The sequence below is a fragment of the Sorex fumeus genome, unplaced genomic scaffold (genome assembly GCF_029834395.1).
Source record: "Sorex fumeus unplaced genomic scaffold, SorFum_2.1 ptg000002l, whole genome shotgun sequence".
NCBI classification, from domain to species: Eukaryota; Metazoa; Chordata; class Mammalia; order Eulipotyphla; family Soricidae; genus Sorex; species Sorex fumeus.
This window is the reverse complement of record NW_026606059.1, coordinates 80,115,606-80,137,500: the sequence shown is the minus strand read 5'-3', so window position 1 is coordinate 80,137,500 and position 21,895 is coordinate 80,115,606. Positions and strand designations below refer to the sequence as shown.

The following is a 21,895-nucleotide window of genomic DNA, read 5'->3' as shown; positions in this document are numbered from 1 at the left end:
CCTTGATGTTTTCAATATGTCATATTTGCTTCTCCTCAGAAACACAAATTAAATCCAACTCAAAGCAAAGCAAAGAAAATCACAGTCACTGATATTTTTCTAGATTATTCAGAAGGCATTAAAATGGTTGGGCTAGAGCAATAGCACAGCGGGTAGGGCATTTGCCTTGCACACAGCCGACCCGGATTCGAATCCCAGCATCCCATATGGTCCCCCAAGCACCGCCAGGAGTAATTCCTGTGACCCCAAAAAGCAAAAAAAAAAAAAAAAAAAAAACAAAGAAAAGAAAATGATAATTCTTTTAAAGTTTTCTCCAGACCAAATGAATAATTTCCCTTTATTAAGAGGTCCTGGGAGTAACCACAAAATAACAAAATCAAGCATAATATTATTAATGTTTTTTTAATTTAAAATAAAATTAGATACCATTTTTATTAGTTGAAAAAGTGCTTTGCAAAAAGACAAAGGGAATAAAAAAATCCTGAAAAGAGGCTGGTAATGAAGTTCAGTGCTACAAGTATGAAGACCTGGATTCAATACACTTCACCAGAGAAAAAAATAAAAATAAAAATCCTATCCTCTGAAGATAAACTGTATTTGATTATAAAGGGAAAGAAATTAATTTATACCTAACTTCCATCAGATTTAACATATGAATGAATGAACTTCTTACAAATAAATAACTGTTTGGGCCACAAAAAAACTCCTTATGGCATAACGGATTATTAGAAAATCATTACTGGCGCTGGGGAAATAGTACAGTGGGCTCAGGCACTTCCCTTGCCCATGACTGACCTGGGTTCGATCCCTGGCACCTTATATGGGGCCCAAGCCCAGAATGGCTGAACAATAAAAACTAAAGAAAATCACTGCTACTAGACTTCTCTACCTTTCTCTGTGCTAAGTCTTCAGGTTTCTGTCAGCTCAGAAGGTGAAAATCACTGCCAATTTCCCAGCCCAGAGCAGTTAACACTGCTGTCAATAATTTTGCATTGCCTCTTAAGGCAATTTTTTGTTTTCAAATATTAACTTTTAAGCTAGAAATATGCTGGAGAGATCATACAGGGGCTCAGGCTCTTGCCTTGCACATGATTTACTTGATATGATCCCATGAGTCCCCTAAGCCCTTTCGGGAGAGGAGTGGATCCTGAGCACAGAGTCAGGAGTGAGAACCTGAGTGCCACCAATTACACATTTTCACCCAAAGGATCTCCCACCCCACCAGTTCTAACAGAAACACTTTTCCCTCCCCCTATTTGGTACGATTAAAACTAGGGGCCCTGAAAGAAAGTATAACAGGTAAGAGGACTGCGTTGCACAAGGCCACCCAGGGTTCTATTTCAGGCACCACATATGGTCCTCTGAGCCTGGTCAGGAGTGATCCCTGAGTCTGGAGCCAGGAGTAAGTCCTGTGGACTGCCCTGCCTGTGGGATGTGTGCCAAAAACTGGAAAAATATTAAAAGTAAAACCAAACTATTTTGCTCCTTCACCATTAGGTGTATCACCGAGCTAGAATTTGGGAGGCTTGAGAGGCAAGCTCTAGAACAAGTGAGGATGCAGAGATGAGCGTGGCTTCCTAAATGTCATATGTCACTTGTTATAGCTAGTGTTTTTTGGGGAAAAAAACACTAAATGAAACAAAACAAAATTCCTGTTCACCTTTGAAGTGTCATACGGCCCCCACCCCGCGGTCAGCCAGGAGTGATCCCTGAGCACCACAGTCCAAGGGGGAAAATCAGTACAGCCAGCAGGGTGCTCGCCTTATACATGAACCCGGGTTCAATCTCCTGCACCCCATATGGTCTCCCGAGCCCCGCCAGGAATGATCCCGAGCGCAGAGTCAGGAGTAAACCCTGAGCATCACCGGGTGTGACCCAAACCGCCCCCCTCCATAATAATAAAATAACCTTAAAGGGGCAGAGAGATAGCTCGGTCAGCTGGAGCTCATGGACACAGCCTGATCCCCCAGCACCTCCAAGCGCGACTCCTGAGTACAGAACCAGGAGTCGATTCTGAGCACCACCAGGTGTGACCCCCCAAAAGCAAAAACTAACTAAAAAAAAAAAACTTTAAGCGAAATCCCGGGTTTCTTGTAGAATTGCTGCATTCGACTCATTCCCCACTCCAGCGAGCAGTCATTAGCAAGCCTCTCGCAACGCTCTCACACCGGCCCCCAGCTAGGAGAGCCGAGAAAAACTCCCGCCGAGCTCGGTCTGAACCGCAGCCCCGGGTCAGGTTGCCGCAGGAAACGTCCCTCCTCTGCTACAGTCTTACCAGCCGGCAGCCCGCAGCTCCGGGACGTCAAAGCAACGTGGGCTCCAAACCAGCGAAGCTGCCCCCGGCCTTGCAAACTCCCGCGGCATCCGCGCCGCTGACCCTGGCGCGCCGCCGCTCGTGCTGCGGGGGGCTCGGAACGCGGGCCAAGGCCGAGGGCAGGGTCCCCTGCGCCTGCCGGGACCTAGTCACCCGGCTGTCGGCTTGCTGCGGCCGCTGTGGACAGGGGGGCACACGTGGAGGCGGAGGGGCCGCGCGGCGCCGACATTGGCTGGTTTACGCCCGGAGTGTCAAGTGGGGGCGTGTGGGGGGCAGCTAACGGTTCCCCCTGGGGGGAGTGGGCGTCACCTGGAGAGCAGGAAGCGGAGGGCGGCTTGATTTCGGGGCCTCTCCAAAGCCCACCTAGAGGCAGAGCCTGAGGGGCGCCGCCCCCGCCCACCTGGACGCCCCGCGACGCCGCCCCAGCGGGAGGTGGCCCAGGTCGGCGGCCGAGGTGGCCCGCGGGGGGACAGGCGGCAGCCGCGGGCACGCCGAGGAGGAGCCACGCCTCGTCCCCCGGGATGCGGGGCTATGGCAACCCCCACGCCGGGTTGGCTTGGCGGCGCCGCGTTTCCCTGCTGCGGTTTGAACTGCCCGCCAGAGCAACCGCTACGCCCCGCCCCACCACGCAACGCAGCGCGCCCCGCCCCGTTCGGCCCCGCCCCTTCGCCTAGGCCCCGCCCCACCCCTAGGCCCCGCCCCATGCCTCTGGGCCCCTTCCCTTCCCTCCCAGGACCAGAGCGCAGTGACCAGCCTCTTTTGTGCCCCGCCCAGTCCCGCTGCGCCCGCACCATCTCTCCAAGCCCTGCCCGGCCCGTTGTGCCCCGCCCACTCCGCCCTGTTCCTCCCCACTAACTAGTTCCTTAGTCTTTTTCTGTAATCCTGCTAGTTCCTAGTTTAACGCTAAATACCGTTTATAGAATGCTAGTTCCTAGTTTAACGCTAAATACCGTTTATAGAATGGGGTTTGGGTCAGAGTAGGGTTTGGGAGAAGGATGGATTATGCTGAATTAGCATCAAGTATAGCACTGTAGCACTGTCCTTACCTTGTTCATCGGTTTGCTTGAGAGGGCCCAGTGACATTTCCATTGTGAGACTTGTTGTTACTGTCTTTGGCATATTGAATATGCTATGGGTAGCTTGCCAGGCTTTGCCGTGGGGGCGGGATACCCTCGGTAGCTTGCCGTGCCCTCCGAGAGGGACAGAAAAATCAAACCTGGGTCAGCCTCGTGTAAGGCAAACGCCCCACCCGCTGTGCTATCACTCCAGCCCATTAAAGCATAAAGTATTAAAATTAGCATTAAGTATTAAAGTATTATTAAAGCATAATCATTAAATTAGCATTAAGTATTAAAGCATAAAGTATTAATAATGTTAATAACATTGGGACCAGAGGGAGTATAGGAGTTAAGAAGCGGTACACAGTGGTGCCCAGTTGAACCCCCAGGACCATATGTGGTCCCACAAGCACCACCAGGAGTAACCCCCTCAACGCTGCTATGAATGGCTAAAATACAATACATATATACATATATATGTATATATATTGTATTTAGAGTTAAGAGAACTAAAGAAAGAGGTTTTGGTAAGAGTGAAATAGTCGGGGGTCATTACAACAGAAACCACAGAAATTCAGAGGATCCTCAGGGAGTACTTTGAGAAGCTTTATGCCACGGAACATCAAAACCTCGAGGAAATGGATAAATTCCTAGACTCCTACAGACTCCCAAGGCTGAACCAAGAAGACCTGGAATACCTGAACAGACCTATCACCATCAAGGAAATTGAAATGGTAATAAAAAGTCTCCCCAAGCACAAAAGTCCTGGCCCGGATGGATTCACTAGTGAATTCTTCCAAATCTTTAAAGAGGACTTACTCCCAATACTCTTTAAGCTTTTCCACGAAATTGAAATATCAAAAACACTTCCAAACAGTTTCTACGAAGCAAATATCACACTGATACCAAAAGCAGACAGAGATACCACAAAGAAAGAGAATTACAGGCCGATATCCCTGATGAACACAGATGCAAAGATCCTCAACAAACTACTAGCAAATAGAATCCAACTACTCATCAAAAAGATCATACACCATGACCAAGTAGGATTCATCCCAGGGATGCAAGGATGGTTCAACATTCGGAAATCAATCAACATAATCCACCATATCAACAAAAGAAAAGATAAAAAGCATATGATCATATCAATAGATGCAGAGAAAGCATTTGATAAGATCCAGCACCCCTTTATGATGAAAACCCTAGCCAAAATGGGTATAGAGGGGACCTTCCTCAACATAATTAAAGCCATCTACCACAAGCCTACAGCAAGCATCATCCTCAATGGGGAAAAACTGAGAGCCTTCCCTCTAAGATCAGGGACGAGACAGGGATGCCCACTCTCTCCACTGCTGTTCAATATAGTACTGGAAGTACTTGCAATAGCGATTAGGCAGGAAAAAGATATTAAGGGCATCCAGGTAGGAAAGGAAGAAATCAAGCTCTCACTATTCGCAGATGATATGATACTCTACTTAGAGAACCCAATAACTTCCACCAAAAAACTCTTAGAAACAATAGACTCGTATAGTAAAGTTGCAGGTTATAAAATCAATACCCAAAAGTCCATGGCTTTCCTATACGCAAACAGTGAGAGAGAAGAAAGCAACATGAAAAAAACAATCCCATTCACAATTGTGCCCCAGAAAATCAAGTACCTAGGAATCAGCTTAACTAAGGAAGTAAAGGACCTGTACAAAGAAAACTACAAAACGCTACTTCAGGAAATAAAAGAGGACATGAGGAAATGGAAAGATATCCCCTGCTCATGGGTCGGGAGACTTAACATTGTCAAAATGGCAATACTACCGAAAGCATTGTATAAATTCAATGCAATCCCTATAAGGATACCCATGACATTCTTCAAAGAAATGGAGCAAACACTCTTGAAATTTATATGGAACAATAAGCCCCCACGAATAGCTAAAGCAATTCTTGGGAAAAAGAAAATGGGAGGAATCAACCTCCCGAACTTCAAACTGTACTACAAAGCAGTAATAATTAAAACAGCATGGTACTGGAACAAAGGCAGAACTGCAGACCAATGGAACAGGGTTGAATACACTGACATTTCTCCTCAATCATATGCTCATCTAATCTTTGATAAAGGTGCAAGTAATGTGAAGTGGAGTAAGGAAAGCCTCTTTAATAAATTGTGTTGGCATCACTGGACGGCTACATGCAAAAAAATAGGCTCAGAACTCTGCCTAACACCATGTACAAAAGTAAGATCAAAATGGATTAAAGACCTCAACATCAGACCAGAAACCATAAGGTACATTGAAGACAAAGTTGGCAAAACCCTCCATGACATTGAAGCTAATGGTATCTTCAAAGATGCCACGCCACTGGCCGAGCAAGTGAAAACAGAGATAGATAAATGGGACTATCTTAAACTAAGAAGCTTCTGCACCTCCAAAGAAACAGTGACCAAAATACAAAGACAGTCTACAGAATGGGAAAGGATATTCACCGAATACACATCTGACAAGGGGTTGATATCCAGGATATACAAAATACTGATTAAACTCCACAAGAAGAAAACATCCAACCCCATCCAAAAATGGGGCAATGAAATGAACAGAAACTTTCTCAAAGAAGAAATCCGAATGGCAAAAAAGCACATGAGAAAATGCTCTACATCATTAATCATCAGGGAGATGCAGATCAAAACCACAATGAGATACCATCTCACACCTCAGAGACTGGCCCACATTCAAAAGAACAAAAGCAACCGATGCTGGCGTGGATGTGGCGAGAAAGGGACACTCCTTCACTGTTGGTGGGAATGTCCACTGGTTCAGCCCTTCTGGAAAACAGTATGGACGATTCTCAAAAAATTAGAAATTGAGCTCCCATTTGACCCAGCAATACCACTCCTGGGAATATATCCCAGAGAGGCAAAAATGTATAGTCGAAGTGACATCTGCACTTGTTTGTTCATTGCAGCCCTCTTTACAATAGCCAGAAACTGGAAGAAACCTGAATGCCCAAGAACAGATGACTGGTTAAAGAAACTTTGGTACATCTACACAATGGAGTACTATGTAGCTGTTAGAAAAGATGAAGTCATGAAATTTACATACAAGTGGTACAATATGGAAAGTATCATGCTAAGCGAAATGAGTCAGAAAGAGAGGGATAGACATAGAAAGATTGCATTCATCTGGGGGATATAAAGTAACAAAGTATGAGATTAATACCCAAGAATAGCTGAGATCAGCACCAGGAGGATTACTCCATAACTTAGAGGCCAGCCGGGTATCCTAGAGGAAAGGGCTATTCAGATAGAGAAGGGAGCACCAAATAAAGGATGTTTGGAGGATCCTCCCAGGAGGGGAGATGCATGTCGAAAGTAGACTATGGACTGAACATGTTTGCCACTCAATGCCTCTTTTGCAGACCACAACACCCAAAAGGAGAGAGAGAACACAGGGGATTGCCCTGCCACAGAGACGGGGGGATGGGGGGATGGGGGTGGGAGGGATATTATCCATGGTGGTGGAAAATGGGCACTGGTGGAGGGATGGGTATCTGATCATTGTATAATTGAAACCAAAGCACAAAAAATTGTAAATCTACAACTTTAAAAAAAATAAAATAAAATAAAGGGGGAAAAAAAAAAAAGAGTGAAATAGTCACAATTGGGGCCAGAGGGACAGTATAGCTGTCAGAGTGATTGCCTTGCACACGGCGACACGGGTTTGATTCCTGGCACCCCTGGGCAATGCCAGGAATGATTCCTGAGTGCAAAGCCAGGAATAAGGCCTGAGCAGAGCCAAATGTAACCCCAAAACAAAAGAAGTAATAATTTATAATCGATAGCGCAGAGGGTAGGGTGTTTGCCTTGCATGCAGCCAACATGGCCGACCCGAGTTCGATTCCTCCGCCCCTCTCGGAGAGCCCAGCAAGCTACCAAGAGTCTCTCGCCCACACAGCAAAGCCTAGCAAGCTACCCGTGATGTGTTCGATATGCCAAACACAGTAACAACAAGTCTCACGATAGAAATGTTACTGGGCCCGCTAGAGCATATCGATGAATAACGGGAGGACCATGACCGTGACCATCCATTTTTAAAGATTAAGTATATCCAGGCATCTAAAAGGTGGCTATGATTACCTTCTATTCATGTTCAGGTATTATCCTTCTGTTCATGGCAGCCTTTTTTGGTCTCCCTTTCCTGTTTTTTTTATTCTCTATCTAGATCCTAAATGAGGCATCCTACTGGAATGAGCCCAGGGTCAAAACGAGCCCTAGACGCAAAGTCTGCTCCTTAATGGTAAACTCAGGAACAGGATGCTCACCAGCCTGGAGAGGGTATTGGGATCCCAACCCTGCCCCTTACTTTGTGTATACCACCTTAAGAGGAAAGACCTTGCTGAAGGGATTGGTGTAGCAGCTCTGAACTATAGAAATCCCTCCAGTGGGTTGCAGGGATAGCACAGATGGTAAGTCACTTGCCTTTCACGTGGCAATTCATTGTCCCTGAGGCACTGCATAGTCTGAGGCACCTCCTGGAACAGCTCCTTAGCCCAGAGTAAAATATGGCCAAAACTCCCCTCCCCGCTCCCTTCAAAAAGACACAGGTTATCCAGGGTTAGAGTGCTATAGAGATTATGCATCCAGATATGTTGTGTTTAATATCCATTAAATTATTTTAAGAGATATTTAATCTCAATAAACCTCTGTTAAAAAGCATGCTATGGGGCTGAAGTGGGGAGGGCGTTTGCCTTGCTTACAGCCAACCCAGTTTCAATCTCCGGCAACCCATATGGTCCCAAGGGGTAATTCCTGAGTGCAGAGCCAGGAGTAACCCCTGAGCATCACTGGGTGTGACCCAAAAGGACAAACAAACAATAAATAAAAATAAATAAAATAAAAATTAAAAATTTCAAGATTCACTGTTACTGTCACTGTCCTCCCGTTGTTCATCGATTTGCTCGAGTGGGCCCAGTAACGTCTCCATTGGAGACTTTGTTGTTACTGTGTTTGACATATCGATTAAAAATTAATAAAAATAAAAAGCATGATATTTTCTTGCTGTTTACCTACCAGTCTTTCACCTTCTTGTTTCCCTCTCTGGATTTTATATCAGCCCACAACTAATCACAGAATTCTAAAATCTGTCTGCTTTCCACAAGACTTAATGCTTCTCATAAAACAATGGAAGGACTGAGAGATAGTACAGGGCTTAAGAAAGTACAGGGGGGGTATGGTGCCGCCAGCAGGTCAATCTGTACCTGTGAGGAGAGTGCATCAACAGCCTCATGGCGCCTTCAGACTTCCAGATACCCCAAAATTGCTGCTGTGCCTTTGGCCAGACCCCAAAAACTTGGGGCAAAGTTTACCAAGAAAGTAAACGGCCAAAAATTAGGTATGTGGGAAACACACCCACAAACCACCTCTGGCTCAGATGTATAATTGGAGGCATGGCCTCTCTGGTTCCTGATTGAACTGCTTAATGGCCATGATCCCAGAGACTCAGAAACAAATCTCGAAACCCAGCAGCTTTTGACAGAAATGCGTTTGGTCCCTGCAGTAGGTTACCGGTGCTGGGCCAACCCATGTGGGAATAGGTTTCATGCCTTGGCCTGCTCCCCCCAGCGGCCCAATGGCCGCCATCCTCCAGAGGCCACTGGACAGTCAGGTTTAGGTCCCCAGTGACAAGACACACAGAGCCTCACGGGATGGGGGTGGAGCCTGTCCTGTCCTCCCCACCCCAACGAGACCACAAGTCATCGCCCACGAACATCCTCTCTGGCTCCTGATCAATCAAGCTGCTAAATGGCCATGATCCCAGAGACTCAGAAACAAATCTCGAAACCCAGTGGCTTTTGGCAGAAATACATCCGGACCCCACAGTACGTTACTGTCGCCAGGCTACCCCAGGGAGGGTAGGGTGTTGTCACTCTGCCTGCTCCCCCTTGGCAGCTCGGTGGCCATCATCCTCCAGAGCCCATTGGACAGTCAGGCTTGGACCCGCAGTGATGAAACTTGTTGGGCCTCACGGGATGGGGGGGGGGGGAGAGCTGGGCCTGTCCTCCCCACCCCAACGAGACCCCAAGTCATCGTCCACGAACGGTCTCTCTGGCTCCTGATCAAGCTGCTTAACGGCCTTGATCTCAGAGACTCAGAAACAAATCTCAAAACCCAGCGGCTTTTGGCAGAAATGCATCCGGACCCCACAGTAGGCAGAAATGCATCCGGACCCCACAGTAGGTTACTGTTGCCGGGCCACCCCAGGGGGAAAAGGGTGCTGTCCCTCCGCCTGCTCCCCCTTGGCGGCTCGGTGGCCATCATCCTCCAGAGGCCATTGGACAGTCAGGTCTGGACCCCCAGTGACGAAACTTGTTGGGTCTCACAGGATGGGGGTTGAGCCGGGCCTGTCCTCCCCATCCCAACGAGACCCCAAGTCATCGCCCACGAATGGCCTCTCTGGCTCCTAATCAAGTTGCTCAACGGCCATGATCCCAGAGACTCAGGAGCAAATCTCGAAACCCAGTGGCTTTTGGCAGAAATCCCTCCAGATTTAAGTGTTAAAATTTCGAAATTTCAAAATCGTGTGGTGTTGGAATACAAGGAGCTTAGGTTTATCAGGTTGCACCTATCACAGTGCTCCTGAGTCACTCCCATTACTTTGTAACTACTTCTATGCTCTTTTCCCCAACCAATTTGTAAGGTCTCATCCTTCTAGGACGCTGAACTTGTACTGTAAGCTAATATTGCTTTTCTCCTCTCATGTCTTTTGAATAGTTTACTATAAGACAATGGCCTTTTTGTATGGATACAGGAAGAGCGTTAATATTATGCTTTGTAACTTAGGAGTTGATTGGCCTTGAATATTATTCAATCCTGGGCATCTGCCTTCTCAACTTAAGACTCAGTTGCCCTCACTTCCTAGCACTCCAAGGGCAGGGTCCCGACAAGGGACTGGATGGAACCAGGGCAACCTGGTAAGTTATGTGCTACCCTGGCATCGCGATGGGCCAGGCCAAGGTGTCACGATTCTTAACTATAGGTTAAGAGTTTGATCATAGGCAAATGCTGTCATGATCCAAAAGTAATGACGAGACTAGGACCCTGCTGCTAGGAATAGGAAAGATATCTGGCCTGAGCACTGCAGTCTGAGATCGAGATGGCCCTAGGAGAGCAATTCTATAAGCTCAAAAGTATTTCTTACTGTGTCCATACAAAATGATTTATATTATGTATGCTTATATGTTGGTCGGACAAGGAGAGGAGAAACACATCCAGGGAAATCTGTTCTAGGGTGGGTTGATCTGTCCTAGAAGCAGTTTTCCTGTGTGTCCTGACTAGCTTGGATGAGACTGAACTTTCTCCCCTTCAAACTGCCTTCAGTAAATGATTTCAGTATATTGAGGCAGTTTCCCTTATCTCACAGGAACCTAGCTGGTCTTAGGTATGCAGATCCCAGGTGCTAAACCAGGCCTGATCTTTGGGATGTAGATGCCTGGCTCCAGGCAGACTGATCTTGGAGATGTAGATTCCAAGCTCTAGCAGACTGGTCTTTGTTGTGCTAATCCAAGTGCTTGTAGCTTGTAAAAGGTGAGGCCAGGATTACTGGCCTGTGGATGTAAAGAAACAATGTATGGTTTGCTGCCTCAATGTTCTTTCTGTAACTCCTTTTGATGACCTCACAATATTGCACCCTTTAGAGGTACTATGATCTGTATAAGGGAGATTTCAGGGCTTTCTGGGGACATGTGCATCAGAGAACCTGGGAAGATGGGACTGAGGACAGAAGCTGAGAGAACAAAGGTACATGTGCTTGAGAGATCCTGGGGCCTCCATGACACACATCTCTTCCATGTAATAAACTGCTGCTAAGACCAACCAGCCTGGCCCTCATTTCCTTCCTTCCTTCGCCTGACCATCACCATCGACCTCCATGGAGTGGGGAAATGGTCTGAGACTACCGAACATTTTTTGTGTGTTTACACAGTGCGGCCCTACTGCAGCCACGTGACATCATATGACATCGTAACCAGTAATAGAACACAAATTTTCTACTGTTGCCTTCTCAGCAGATCTGAGTGTTGGAGTAAAATCTCAAATAATAATGGTGGGTCTGGTATTGAAATATTGAGTGTGCTCAAAGTAGAGAGAGAGTAATGTGGAATTCATCTGCCCCACAGGTGGGGGAGGGTGTGGGATGGGGGTATACTGAGGTTTTTGGTGGTGGAGCATGGGCACTGGTGAAGGTACGGGTGTTTCATCGTACGACCTTAGACCTGAAAGCTTTGTAACTGCTCTCGCGGTGATTCAATAAATAAAATTATAAAAAAAAAAAAGAGAGAGTACAGGCTTGCCTTGTCTCCAACCAACCCCAGTTTGATCCTCAGCACCCATATGATTCCCCTGAGCATCAGCGAAAAGCTATCCATGTGCACAGAGTCAGGAATAAGTCCTTAGCACAGCCAGTGTGAGCCAAATCCCACCCCCACACACAAAAAAGAAGAGAATGGAAGACTTTTCAGATCCTCTAATCACTGTGATATTCAGCTATGCTAAAATGAACCAAAGAAAAAGGAATCAGACTTTCAGGTTGAAATAGTAACTTGCATCCCCATAACCATCTCTTAGGTTTTTGGTTTCTAATCACACCCCGTGGTCCTCAGGGATCACTTTTGGTGGGGCTTGGGGGACCATATGGGGTGCCAGGGATCCAATCTGGCTTAGCACATGCAAGGCAAGCACCCTACCCACTGTAACTATGACTCCTGTGCTTCTCTTGAGAGGCACTGGTATTCCAGTTGGCAAGGCCGCTACGCCCCCCACCCCCACCCCCCCCCCCCCCGTGAGAATGACGTAATGATGTCTACCACATAGTAAGTGTTCAAGAAAGATGACCTGCTACCGTTGATAAACGTTTCTACTAAGCAATCTCCATAGTGATTCTGAAACTTCAGGTTCCTGCTGATAGGGAAAAATGATATCGAATTTAGGATCAACACAAAGTTATCCATCTCTTTGCTTCCAACTGTCATTGTCCTGCCCCTCTGATGAGTCCCAGGACCCACTCCCACTGTGTTCGATGTAAATTGATCCATTCTCTTCTCCATAGTCTGATAAATCAGAATCAGCTTGATAACCCAATTGTAGAGTCAGAATCCAGAGCAGTTTGTGATTATTAATGCTTCCCTTTATGGAGCACGTCACTGTTGTTCCTAGTTAGGTACTATGTAATACTTCTTGTAAGGAAGCTTATTTTGACTCTATTATCGATTACCTTCTCTTTGGTTGAGAAGCACTCTATAACAAAGGTGTTAGTTAGAATATTTGTGTCTGATGTTATTCTGAGACACAAAAATTTATGCTGTATCCCTGGAAACTTAAAAATGGGGGGGGGGGGGCTAGGGCGATGGGAAAGATCAAGTTAAATCTTTCTATTAAAGCGGACAGTTGGAAGGTCTGGAGGAATAGCACAGTGGGTAGGTCATTTGCCTTGCACGCAGTCCACCCGGGTTCAATTCCCAGCATCTCATACGGTCCCTCCAGCACCTCCAGGAGTAATTCCTGAGTACATAAGACAGGGGTAATCCCTGTGCATTGCCGGGTGTGACCACCAACACAAAACAAACAAAAATAAATAAAGCTGTGACCCCCAACACAAAACAAACAAAACAAACAAAAATAAGCGGACAGTTGGAGGTGATTTTCAAAGTTCAAAATTTGGGGAAACAGGAGAAAGAAATCTGTTTCTGCTTCATTATAATGACATTTCACACTGGGTTCTTCTCTAAACGTTAATCGCTTTCTTCTCCCATCTGTGATAGAGTGAAGGAAGCAAACGAATATTAGTGGTGTGAAGCCAACAGCATTCATCTTATATTGTTGGTCCAGTCTGCCCTGCCCAGGTAGGCACCATGCAGTGCTTGGGTTCTGACCCGGGGTCCTTGCATGCACAGCAAGGGCCTGGGCGGATCTCTCTGCCTCGGGACAAAATCCATAGGGCTGTCCAGGACAGTGGAATACCGCGGCCACCCACATCTCTTAGCTTTAATACGGTGGCTGTCCTCACGCCAGCCTCTGCAAGGCGGGGTGAGAGGGCCATCAGGTATCTTGAGAGAGGAGAGAGAGAGAGAGAGAGAGAGAGAGAGAGAGAGAGAGAGAGAGAGAGAGAGAGAGAGAGAGAGAGAGAAGAGGAGAAATTGAAATGAACAGGGGCCAGCTCCAGCACACGGCTCCACAACTGGAAAAAACAACGTTCCGTTCCCTTTCCCCGGTGAGACGCGCGGCCGGGCCCCTTCCTCTGCGCCCCTGGCAGTTAACGGCTCGCCGAGCATGCTAGGGGCACTACGCTTCTCCTTCCAACCCCGTCCTCCCGAGGACTGTCACCTCCCAGCGACCTCAGGAGTCAGAAAGACCAGCCTGACGCGCGGGACTCGGTTTAAGCGCTCCGTTTTAATGGAAAATCGAAACAGCCACAGGTCCGCTCGGCCACCCGGGGCAACCGCGGCCCATCCCCCGCCGCGTCCCGCCCCCGCCCCACCCCCGCCACGGGCTGCACCGCGCGCGCGCAGTTCAGGTTTCCTGGCACCGGCCGGGGCGGAAGGGGCGGTGGCTCTGACGTCGTCTTCCAGCGCCGGAAGTTGGCTGGGGCTGTGTCTGGAGCCGGCGGAAGCCGGGAAGGGGAGCGAGGTGCTGGTGTGGCCGCAGCCTAGACGCAGCGGCGGCGCGGTTCGGAGGTAAGTGTGCGGGATGGAACTGGAAAGACAGCACGACTTTAAATGCGCCGGCTCGGGCATTCGAGGTGGGAGAGACTGGGCCGTGCTTCTAGTTCCTTAGAACTCTTGCTGCTTAGCTGGAGTCACTTCTTGATCTTCCCCTGCCTTGGCCCTAGCAGGCACTTCTAATGCATACAGAGGACAGGACGGAAATAATTTGGGGTTTTGTGTGGGAGTCACACCTGGCAATGCTCAGAACTTATTCCCGATGGCGTGCCGACCATGGAACCTAGTCAGCCGCGTGCAAGCCAGCGCCCTGCCCGCTGTCCTCGCCCTCCGGCCAAAGAACGATGTAATTGCCCGGCCATTTAATTTACGACGAAGGTGTGGAGATACACGGCTTCGTCCCAGGGCGAAAAGACGACCCGAGCTTGGCAGGTCGGAATCCCGCTGCCTCTTGGGCCCCACTAGTCCCGTGCGATCCGGTCTCTGAGGCCCCGTGTCTTCGTCGTGAAACGAGAAGGATGACGCTCAAGCTCCGGGCGTGAATTAGGAGGCGACGTCGAAATGAACCGACATGCGTGGTTTTCTCTTTTATCGCGTCGAAGTTGGGGATAAGGAAATCTGGGGTGTTTTGTTTCCTTTAGAGCCACACATTGGGGAGGGAAAGGACAGATTAGGAATTGGGACTTAGTTTTAGTTCTCCCTGAGCAAAGATGGGAGGTCGGGTGGGCTTGTGAGGCACCTTTGCCATGTTCAGTGTCTCAGTCTGATTTCAGGAGCTAACGATGGACACCCAGAAGGACGTTCAACCCCCAAAGCAGCAGCCAATGATATATATCTGTGGAGGTAAGAGTTGACTCGGTGGACAGTGTTTATTCTTTTATGCTGTGTTTCCAATAACGTTTCCCTTCAAAGGGACGAAGGAGAACCCTTTGACAGCTGTAAAAGTTCCTCATCTTCAGATGTCGTTTCCTCTCCTGGAACTGTGCGTTGCCCACAGTTGTTCTTTCTGTCGTCCTTAACTTATTTGCTAACGCTAACATAACCTTGAGCTTGAGTATATTTTGCTACACAGTTTGCTTGACTGTAGTGCTTTCCCATTAGACATTGAATGGTCGTATTTTCTTTTTCAGAATGTCACACAGAAAATGAAATAAAATCCAGGGATCCAATCAGATGCAGAGAATGTGGATACAGAATTATGTACAAGAAAAGGACTAAACGATGTATCCTTTCAACTGTGCTTTCTAAGCTGGAGGCAGAAGAAAGGGGGCACGTGTGGGGATTAGTGAAGACCCATTTGTGAAGGATTCTGTCTTATCACACCAGCGTTGCTGAGGGTCTGCTCCCGGCTGAGTGTTGTGGGGGCCGTGTGGTTCTTGGGATTGAGCCCTGACCCTGTGTACAAAGCCTGCCCCACAGCTCAGTGAGCAGTTTCTCCTGCCCAAGGGTTCTATTTCTAGCTAGGTGCTTATTTGTAAGTTTGAGTATATGGATAAACTAAAACTACAAGGAGAAATAGAGGGCTGCAGAAATAGTGCAGGGATTAAGTGCTTGCATAGGATGGGACTGATCCCCTCCATCCCTCCCCCCAACTCCACCCTCTTCTGGGAGTGACCCAAAGCACTGACAAGTGTACCTAAAAACTCCCCCCAGAGAGAGCACTGTAGCACTATACTGCCCTCCCATTGTTCATCGATTTGCTCAAGCGGGCACCAGTAGCATCTCCATTGTGAGACTTATTGTAACTGTGTTTGGCATACCAAATACGCCATGAGGAGCGTGCCAGTCTCTGCCATGCAGGCAGGATACTCTCGGTAGCTTGGTGGGCTCTCCACAGGGGATGGAGGAATCGAACCTGGATCGGTCGGGTGTGGGGCAAACGCCCTACCCGCTGTGCTCCAGCCCCCCAAAAGAGAAATATCTAAATATTGTGTTTTTCAGCTAATGGGAGCAGGAAATAAGACCTGTGTGTTTGTCCACAATCAAGAATAAATATTTATGTGGTTTTCTAATGGTAATTTTTGAAACTTTGTTTTGGGATCAGGATTGGGCCACACCTAGTGGTGATCAGAGCTCCTGGATCTCTGCTCAGGAATCACTCCTGCAGTTGCTCCGGGGATCATTGTGCTGCCGAGGATCAGACTGTGGCTGTGTGCAAGGCAGCACCTTAACCCTTGCACAACCCCTGAATTTTATTTATTAGAACAAGTCTGATGTGTGAGGGGCTAGGGGTGGGGTGGGGTGCTAGGAATCAACACAGGCCCTCAGTATGGTGCTGCATGCCTTTCTGTACTTAGCTACCTCCCCAGCTGAAAATACTGTTTTATATTTTCTTTTTCTGTCTCTGTTGTTGTTTTTAAGGGATAATGATTTTTGTTGGGTTCAGATCAGGAGCTCAGCTTTGAGAACTTGTGTTACTGGTTTTCTCCTCCATGTCCTCCTTGGCCTGCTTCAACGTCTTTTTTATTGTTTGTTTTGGATTTGGTGGCCTCACCAAGCAGTGCCCAGGGCTTACTCATAGCTCTGTGCATCAGGATCACTCCTGGCAGTGCTTGGAGGAACCACATTTGCCCCACAAGCAAGGAAGTTGCCTTATCTCCTATATTATCTCTCTGGCCCTCACATTAATTTAAAATCAAGTTTTTCACTTTGGGGGGAGTTGGATGCTGCTGGGGATGGAACTTAGGGTCTCATGCATGCAAGTGTTCTGTTGCTGAGCTACATTCATGACCTAGTTTTAACTTCTTTTTAAATTGATTTTCTGGTCCACTGGTTTGGCTTTTGTCATAGGAAAGGGATAAGTAAACTTTTTTTAAATTTAGTGTATTTCCAGTTGTCTTAGGAAATATGGATTCCATTCCTATGTGTATTTGCAATAACTACTCATTGCAAATGAAGAAGTGACTTGAAAATGTTAACTCATTCATGTCATTTAAATTTTTTTTTCCTTAACAGTTTTTTCCAGTGGTGGTCTTTGATGCTCGGTGAAATGTGGAATTCAGAGGAATATCTTCTCATATTTGAATTTGCTGACTTTTTTCTCAGTGTTATATAGTTTGATTAGCATACTTACTGTTGTGAATAGAACTCTATACCTATGGTTTTGTTTTGTTTCCCTTATAAAAACATGTAGTCTTTAAGATATAAGCATTTGTATAAAGAAATTATTTTTGTTGACTTGCATGATTTATGGTATTTTGTGGTATATAATCCGACATGCTGACATTTGAAAGGTGCTTCCCCAACTACACTCATAATCACAACTTGGACTTCTGCGAGGCTCTCTGAAGATCTGAGTAATACTTAGAAACCACTTTTTCCATTACCAATTTTATAAACTCGATTATTGCTTTGAATAGAGTATGCCAGTGCATTTACTATATGTACACATCGTTTTGGATTGTACTTTATGCAACTTGATGTAAGCCTTCTGTCCTTATAATGATTTTTTTTCTAAACTTGGGCAGAAATGTTAGTGGTTGCTTTCTCTGAGGTAGAATAAGCCCCAGGTTATGTGGATAAAGCAAGTATAAATTAAGGCAGGTAGAAATTTCCCTGGTATAATCATTCACAAAAGTAGAAAATTCTGCTTTTGGATATAAACAAGAAGGACTGGCCTACGCTGAATTACTGAAGAAACATTTAAAACTTTGCGCCAATTTTTAAGGCTGTAAAACGGATAGTCACATCTATACTGCACTTGTCCCCCATTTCTTCACCATGGAATGCCAAGTTGACCTCCCTAGTCATTATTTTGAAGATGACATATAGTCCAACTTCTATTAATGCCTGTGTGTCTCTAACATTGAACAAATTATCTGTCTCATGTTAACAAAACATCTATCGGAGCATGAGCTCAAGTGGTAGAGGGGCTGCGAGCAAGGCTAGGGGGGTTTCCGGCCCCTCCCCCCCAAACAGTGGTGGGGTGTTGAGGGGAGGGGAAATTACAGAGAAGTGTGGAATTGCAACTATTCTCACAAATCTCAAGGATCTCTCCATGTGATGGGAGTAAACTGATGTGACAATATAGTGGGTTGAGTATTTTAGGGCAGAATACTGGAGGAACTCTGCTGGCTCATTTCATGAGCCATGAAATGACTACATAACCCAAAGCTCAAGATACTGCTCCTCATGACAGTTTAGCAAAGTAATCTAAGGATTACTCCAAGATTTGAATTTTTACAAATACGCAAGTTCAACACTGTACTGCATTGGCAATGGACATCATCTAAATATCATTAACATTAGACTTGTTTTACCATTATCATTGCCTATTAGTCTAAATTTCAATGCAAGGAGAGGTAGAAATAATTTATTGAACTGTTCTGTGCCAAAGATAACATTAGATACTTTATGTTAACTATTTTAACTCGTCTGGTATTAAACGTATTATATCTAGCATTATTCCTCTGAAATGCATTGCCTTACCGACTTTACATTAGAGTATGCAGTAAGTATGGTGTCTGATTCAAGCCAGCACTCGAAAAATTTTGAATGCATAAGGATGAGAAAACCTTTTCTTTGATTTATGTATAAAAGAGGGAATAAATTAATCCGGGATGCAATGCACATTTCTCAAAAGGTTGTTTCAGTAGTTACGTAAGTAGATATCTCCTGACAGGTAACCCAAGTCTCTGAAACAGCATATATTCATGCAGTAGAAAACCGAGGGAAACGGAGAGGAAAGAGAACTCAACTTCGACTCTTCAGTTCTTTCTTCCCATAATGAGACGGGGGTGGGCTAAGACTGGCCGCCGGTCCAATCAGCGAGATGGCGGGGCCGAGGGTAGCCAATCAGCCAGTTGGCTGCTTAGGCCCCGCCCACGCCCTGACCCGGCAGTGGCGCCACGCCCCCTCCGCCCAGCGCGCTCGCAGGCCAGGTTCTGTCCTGCGCTCCCGTGGGCCACCCAGGTGAGTACCTGTCGGCCAGGAGGCTATCACAGCCCCGCGCCCGGGGCCGGGCTGTAAAGCGGAGCTGAAGGCACAAATGCATGATCTAGTTCAGAGTGAGGATTATCCTCCTGGCACGGGGGAACAAACCGAGGGTCCTCCTCTCCCCGACTCCGACTGGCTGACATTGAAGCGGGCAGCCGTTAGTCCTGGAGACCCCAGGCCGAGAGTGCGGAATAACGGAACGGGATCAGAGGATCCCCGGGTACCCTCTGGCCGTTGCGAGCGGCTATGGACCCGCTGCCCTGCGCCCCCTGCGCTGTACATAGAAACCGTTGCTAGGCTGGAGGATGCACTCCTCGGGCTCCGGCAGCAGGGGGCGCTGCGGCGCCTGTCCTGGAATGCAGGTTTCCTGCAAGAGTTTTCCTAGTCACACACCTGGTCAGCCGGCTAGTTAGGGCAGTGGGTGTGGGGCCATACGGATGAAGAAGACCTGAACCCCACCACTGGCCGTTGCTAGGCTGGAGGATGCACTATAAGCAAAAGTCTTGCACGTCGAGGCAAGAATTCTAAAGAGAGCATCTATACCGTGGCAGAACTCTTAAGACTGAAGCGTGCACATTTAATGGTGGTGAGAGTTTCCACACCAGCCACATCCGCGGGGAGAGCATAAAGTTTACAATGCTTAGATCTCAGGGCTGGGACAAATGGAGATGCTACTGGAGCCAACTCGAGTAATCGATGATTAATGGGATGACAGTGACAGTGAGAAAGAGTTTCATACCAGAAAACAAGCAAACTTGCGAACTTCCAAAAATGTTGAAAGGGTGGGGCGGGAGCCATAGGACAGTGGGTGGAGCATCTGCCTTGCACCTGGCCGACTGACCCGGTTCCAGCCCAGGTGATCCCTGAGCCCAGCCAAGAGTAATCCCTGAGCACAGCCAGGTGTGGACCACACAGACAAAAAAAAAAAAAAATGTTGAAATGACGTTCAGAAGGAGAGTGTAGTTGTTATTTGTTTGGGGGCACACCTGGCCATGCTCAGGTATTACTCCTGGTTCAGCACTCAGGAACTACTCATGGCAGTTCTTGAGGGACACTGGGGATTGAACCTGGGTGGACCAGGTTCAATGCAAGGCAAGTGCCCTGCCTGCTGTACTATCTCTCTAGCCCTCAGAATGAGATTAATTAAGGATATTTTCACTGTAAACATACAATACAAATTCCAATCACAGAGTCTCTGCAGTTGCCAGACACTTTCAGGGTAATCAATGTTATCCCAATAGGGAAGCAATAACACAGTGGGTAGGGCATTTGCCTTGCACAGGGCCGACCGGGCCAACCTGAGTTTGATTCCTCCGCCCCTCTCAGAGAGCCCGGCAAGCTACCAAGAGTATCTCACCTGCACGGCAAAGCCTGGCAAGCTACCGTGATGTATTTGATATGCCAAACACAATAACAACAAGTCTCATGATGGAGACGTTACTGGGTCAGCTCAAGCAAATCAAATCAGTGAACAGGAGGACAGTGCTACAGTGCTAGAGGTGCGTAATGATGACTAGCTCATCAGGGAGATTCCATTCTGAGCGTTTAAAAGTTCTCTTGCAGAGTCAGACATCGTAAAGGGGTAAAGGTGCTTGCCTTGTCTGCAGCTGGTCCATATGAGTCCCTGAACCCCAAGGTAAGAGTGACTTACCCCAGGTAAGAGTGACTGACTGGAGCAGATAGGCCCCAAAGACAAAAAGTTATCATCTTGGGCCAAGACAATGTTAGCTGAACTCAGACTGATCTCTGCTGGCTCTGTGGACAAGCACAATCTCACTTTTCAGCTGAATCCTATCTCCGGTGATAAAATGACCCAGATACTCTGTCCCCAAGTCAAAGCCAGCCAGGAGCGTGTTGGTGCACCCCCTTCCTGCAGGACACTGACATTGAGCCATACTGCAGGACATCTAATGAATTGGAGTCATTGTCACTCCTCACTTGATCACTTGATCACTTGACATCCCGTTACTCATCGATTTGCTCGAGCAGGCACCAATAATGTCTCCATTTGTTCTGTCACATGCTAGTGTAGCCCAATGGCATCTGCTCGCTCCAGGAACATGAAGAGCCTCAAATCATTTGTTCAGGGTTTTGATGAAGAAGTCTGACCATCTCGTAGGTGGGGGGGCCACACGTTCTTTTGACATCCCATGGAATCCAGTTAGTAATGGCTCTAGTCCAGCAGTCATCTTCAAATCGCATTACGTATCCAGTGCATCTGATTTTTGACGCCTTGGCAAATGAGACAACGTCCCTGATTCTCCATCGTTGATGGAGGTTGAAACTCCGAATTCCTTCTCTCACTTGAGTGAAGTGTGCTACTCCAAGCATAGCTCTTTCGATTCCTCTTTGGGAGACCCAAATAGTGTTCTCATCCTGTTTTCATAGGGCCCAGGTCTCTGAAGCATATGTTAGTGCAGGGAGAATGGTGGAGTCGAAGAGATGTGCCCGGAACCGGAGGTTCTTCGTCCTCTTAGCTATTTCTTCGACACTCTTGATGGCATTCCAGGCCGCTCTCTTCCTCCTGCGCAACTCAGGTGCCAGGTCGTTTGTCATGTTGATTTCTCGACTTAGGTACACATATCTGCTGTATTTGGAGATGTTCGTTCTGTTGAGAGCAAATAGAATGTCAGGAATGAGTCGTTTTTCATGAACATTTGTCTTCATGAGATTCAGCTGCAGTTTGACCTTTCCACACTCACGGTCCATTAAGTTAGGTTTTAAAAAACTTTGTTTGCCACACCCAAAGGCGTGCTCCCCACTCTGCGCTCAAGGATCACTCCTGGCAGTGCTTGGGGGGAACCACATGGGGTGCTGGAGGTCGAACCCTAGTCAGTAGCATGCAAGACAAGCGCCCTACCCACTCTACTATCCTTCCAGCCTCCCCGTATTT

The 21,895-nt window shown here is 47.2% G+C and overlaps 2 protein-coding genes across 3 annotated transcripts in view; one reads left to right on the top strand and one right to left on the bottom strand.

Annotated features, from left to right (window-relative positions):
• LOC130041786 (F-box only protein 43-like) overlaps positions 1-14,142 on the bottom strand; it is a 32,800-nt gene extending 18,658 nt beyond the window's left edge. The window contains exons 1-2 of the mRNA XM_056134079.1: positions 13,966-14,142; positions 2,378-2,491 (exon numbers count right to left, since the gene is read on the bottom strand). Coding sequence (XP_055990054.1) covers positions 2,378-2,491; positions 13,966-14,142 — 291 coding nt within the window. The remainder of the gene's footprint in view (positions 1-2,377; positions 2,492-13,965) is intronic.
• POLR2K (RNA polymerase II, I and III subunit K) lies at positions 13,979-17,250 on the top strand. 2 transcript variants are annotated; one of them, XM_056110780.1, is made up of 4 exons: positions 13,979-14,082; positions 14,830-14,910; positions 15,198-15,290; positions 17,033-17,250. In XM_056110780.1, the coding sequence occupies exons 2-4, from the start codon at positions 14,850-14,852 to the stop codon at positions 17,053-17,055; spliced, it is 177 nt and encodes a 58-aa protein (XP_055966755.1). In that variant the 5' UTR covers positions 13,979-14,082; positions 14,830-14,849; the 3' UTR covers positions 17,056-17,250. The 2 variants fall into 2 exon arrangements, with proteins under 2 accessions (XP_055966755.1, XP_055966746.1); XM_056110771.1 differs by having other exon boundaries at positions 13,993-14,082; positions 14,841-14,910.
• Positions 17,251-21,895: the final 4,645 nt, after the last annotated feature.

Excerpts from the sequence above, each read along its gene's own strand:
- POLR2K (XM_056110780.1), top strand. The coding sequence starts at position 14,850 with ATGGACACCCAGAAGGACGTTCAACCCCCAAAGCAGCAGCCAATGATA. Across the intron at positions 14,911-15,197 it reads AATGATATATATCTGTGGAG|AATGTCACACAGAAAATGAA; the intron begins GTAAGAGTTGAC and ends TTTCTTTTTCAG. Across the intron at positions 15,291-17,032 it reads CAAGAAAAGGACTAAACGAT|TGGTGGTCTTTGATGCTCGG; the intron begins GTATCCTTTCAA and ends AGTTTTTTCCAG.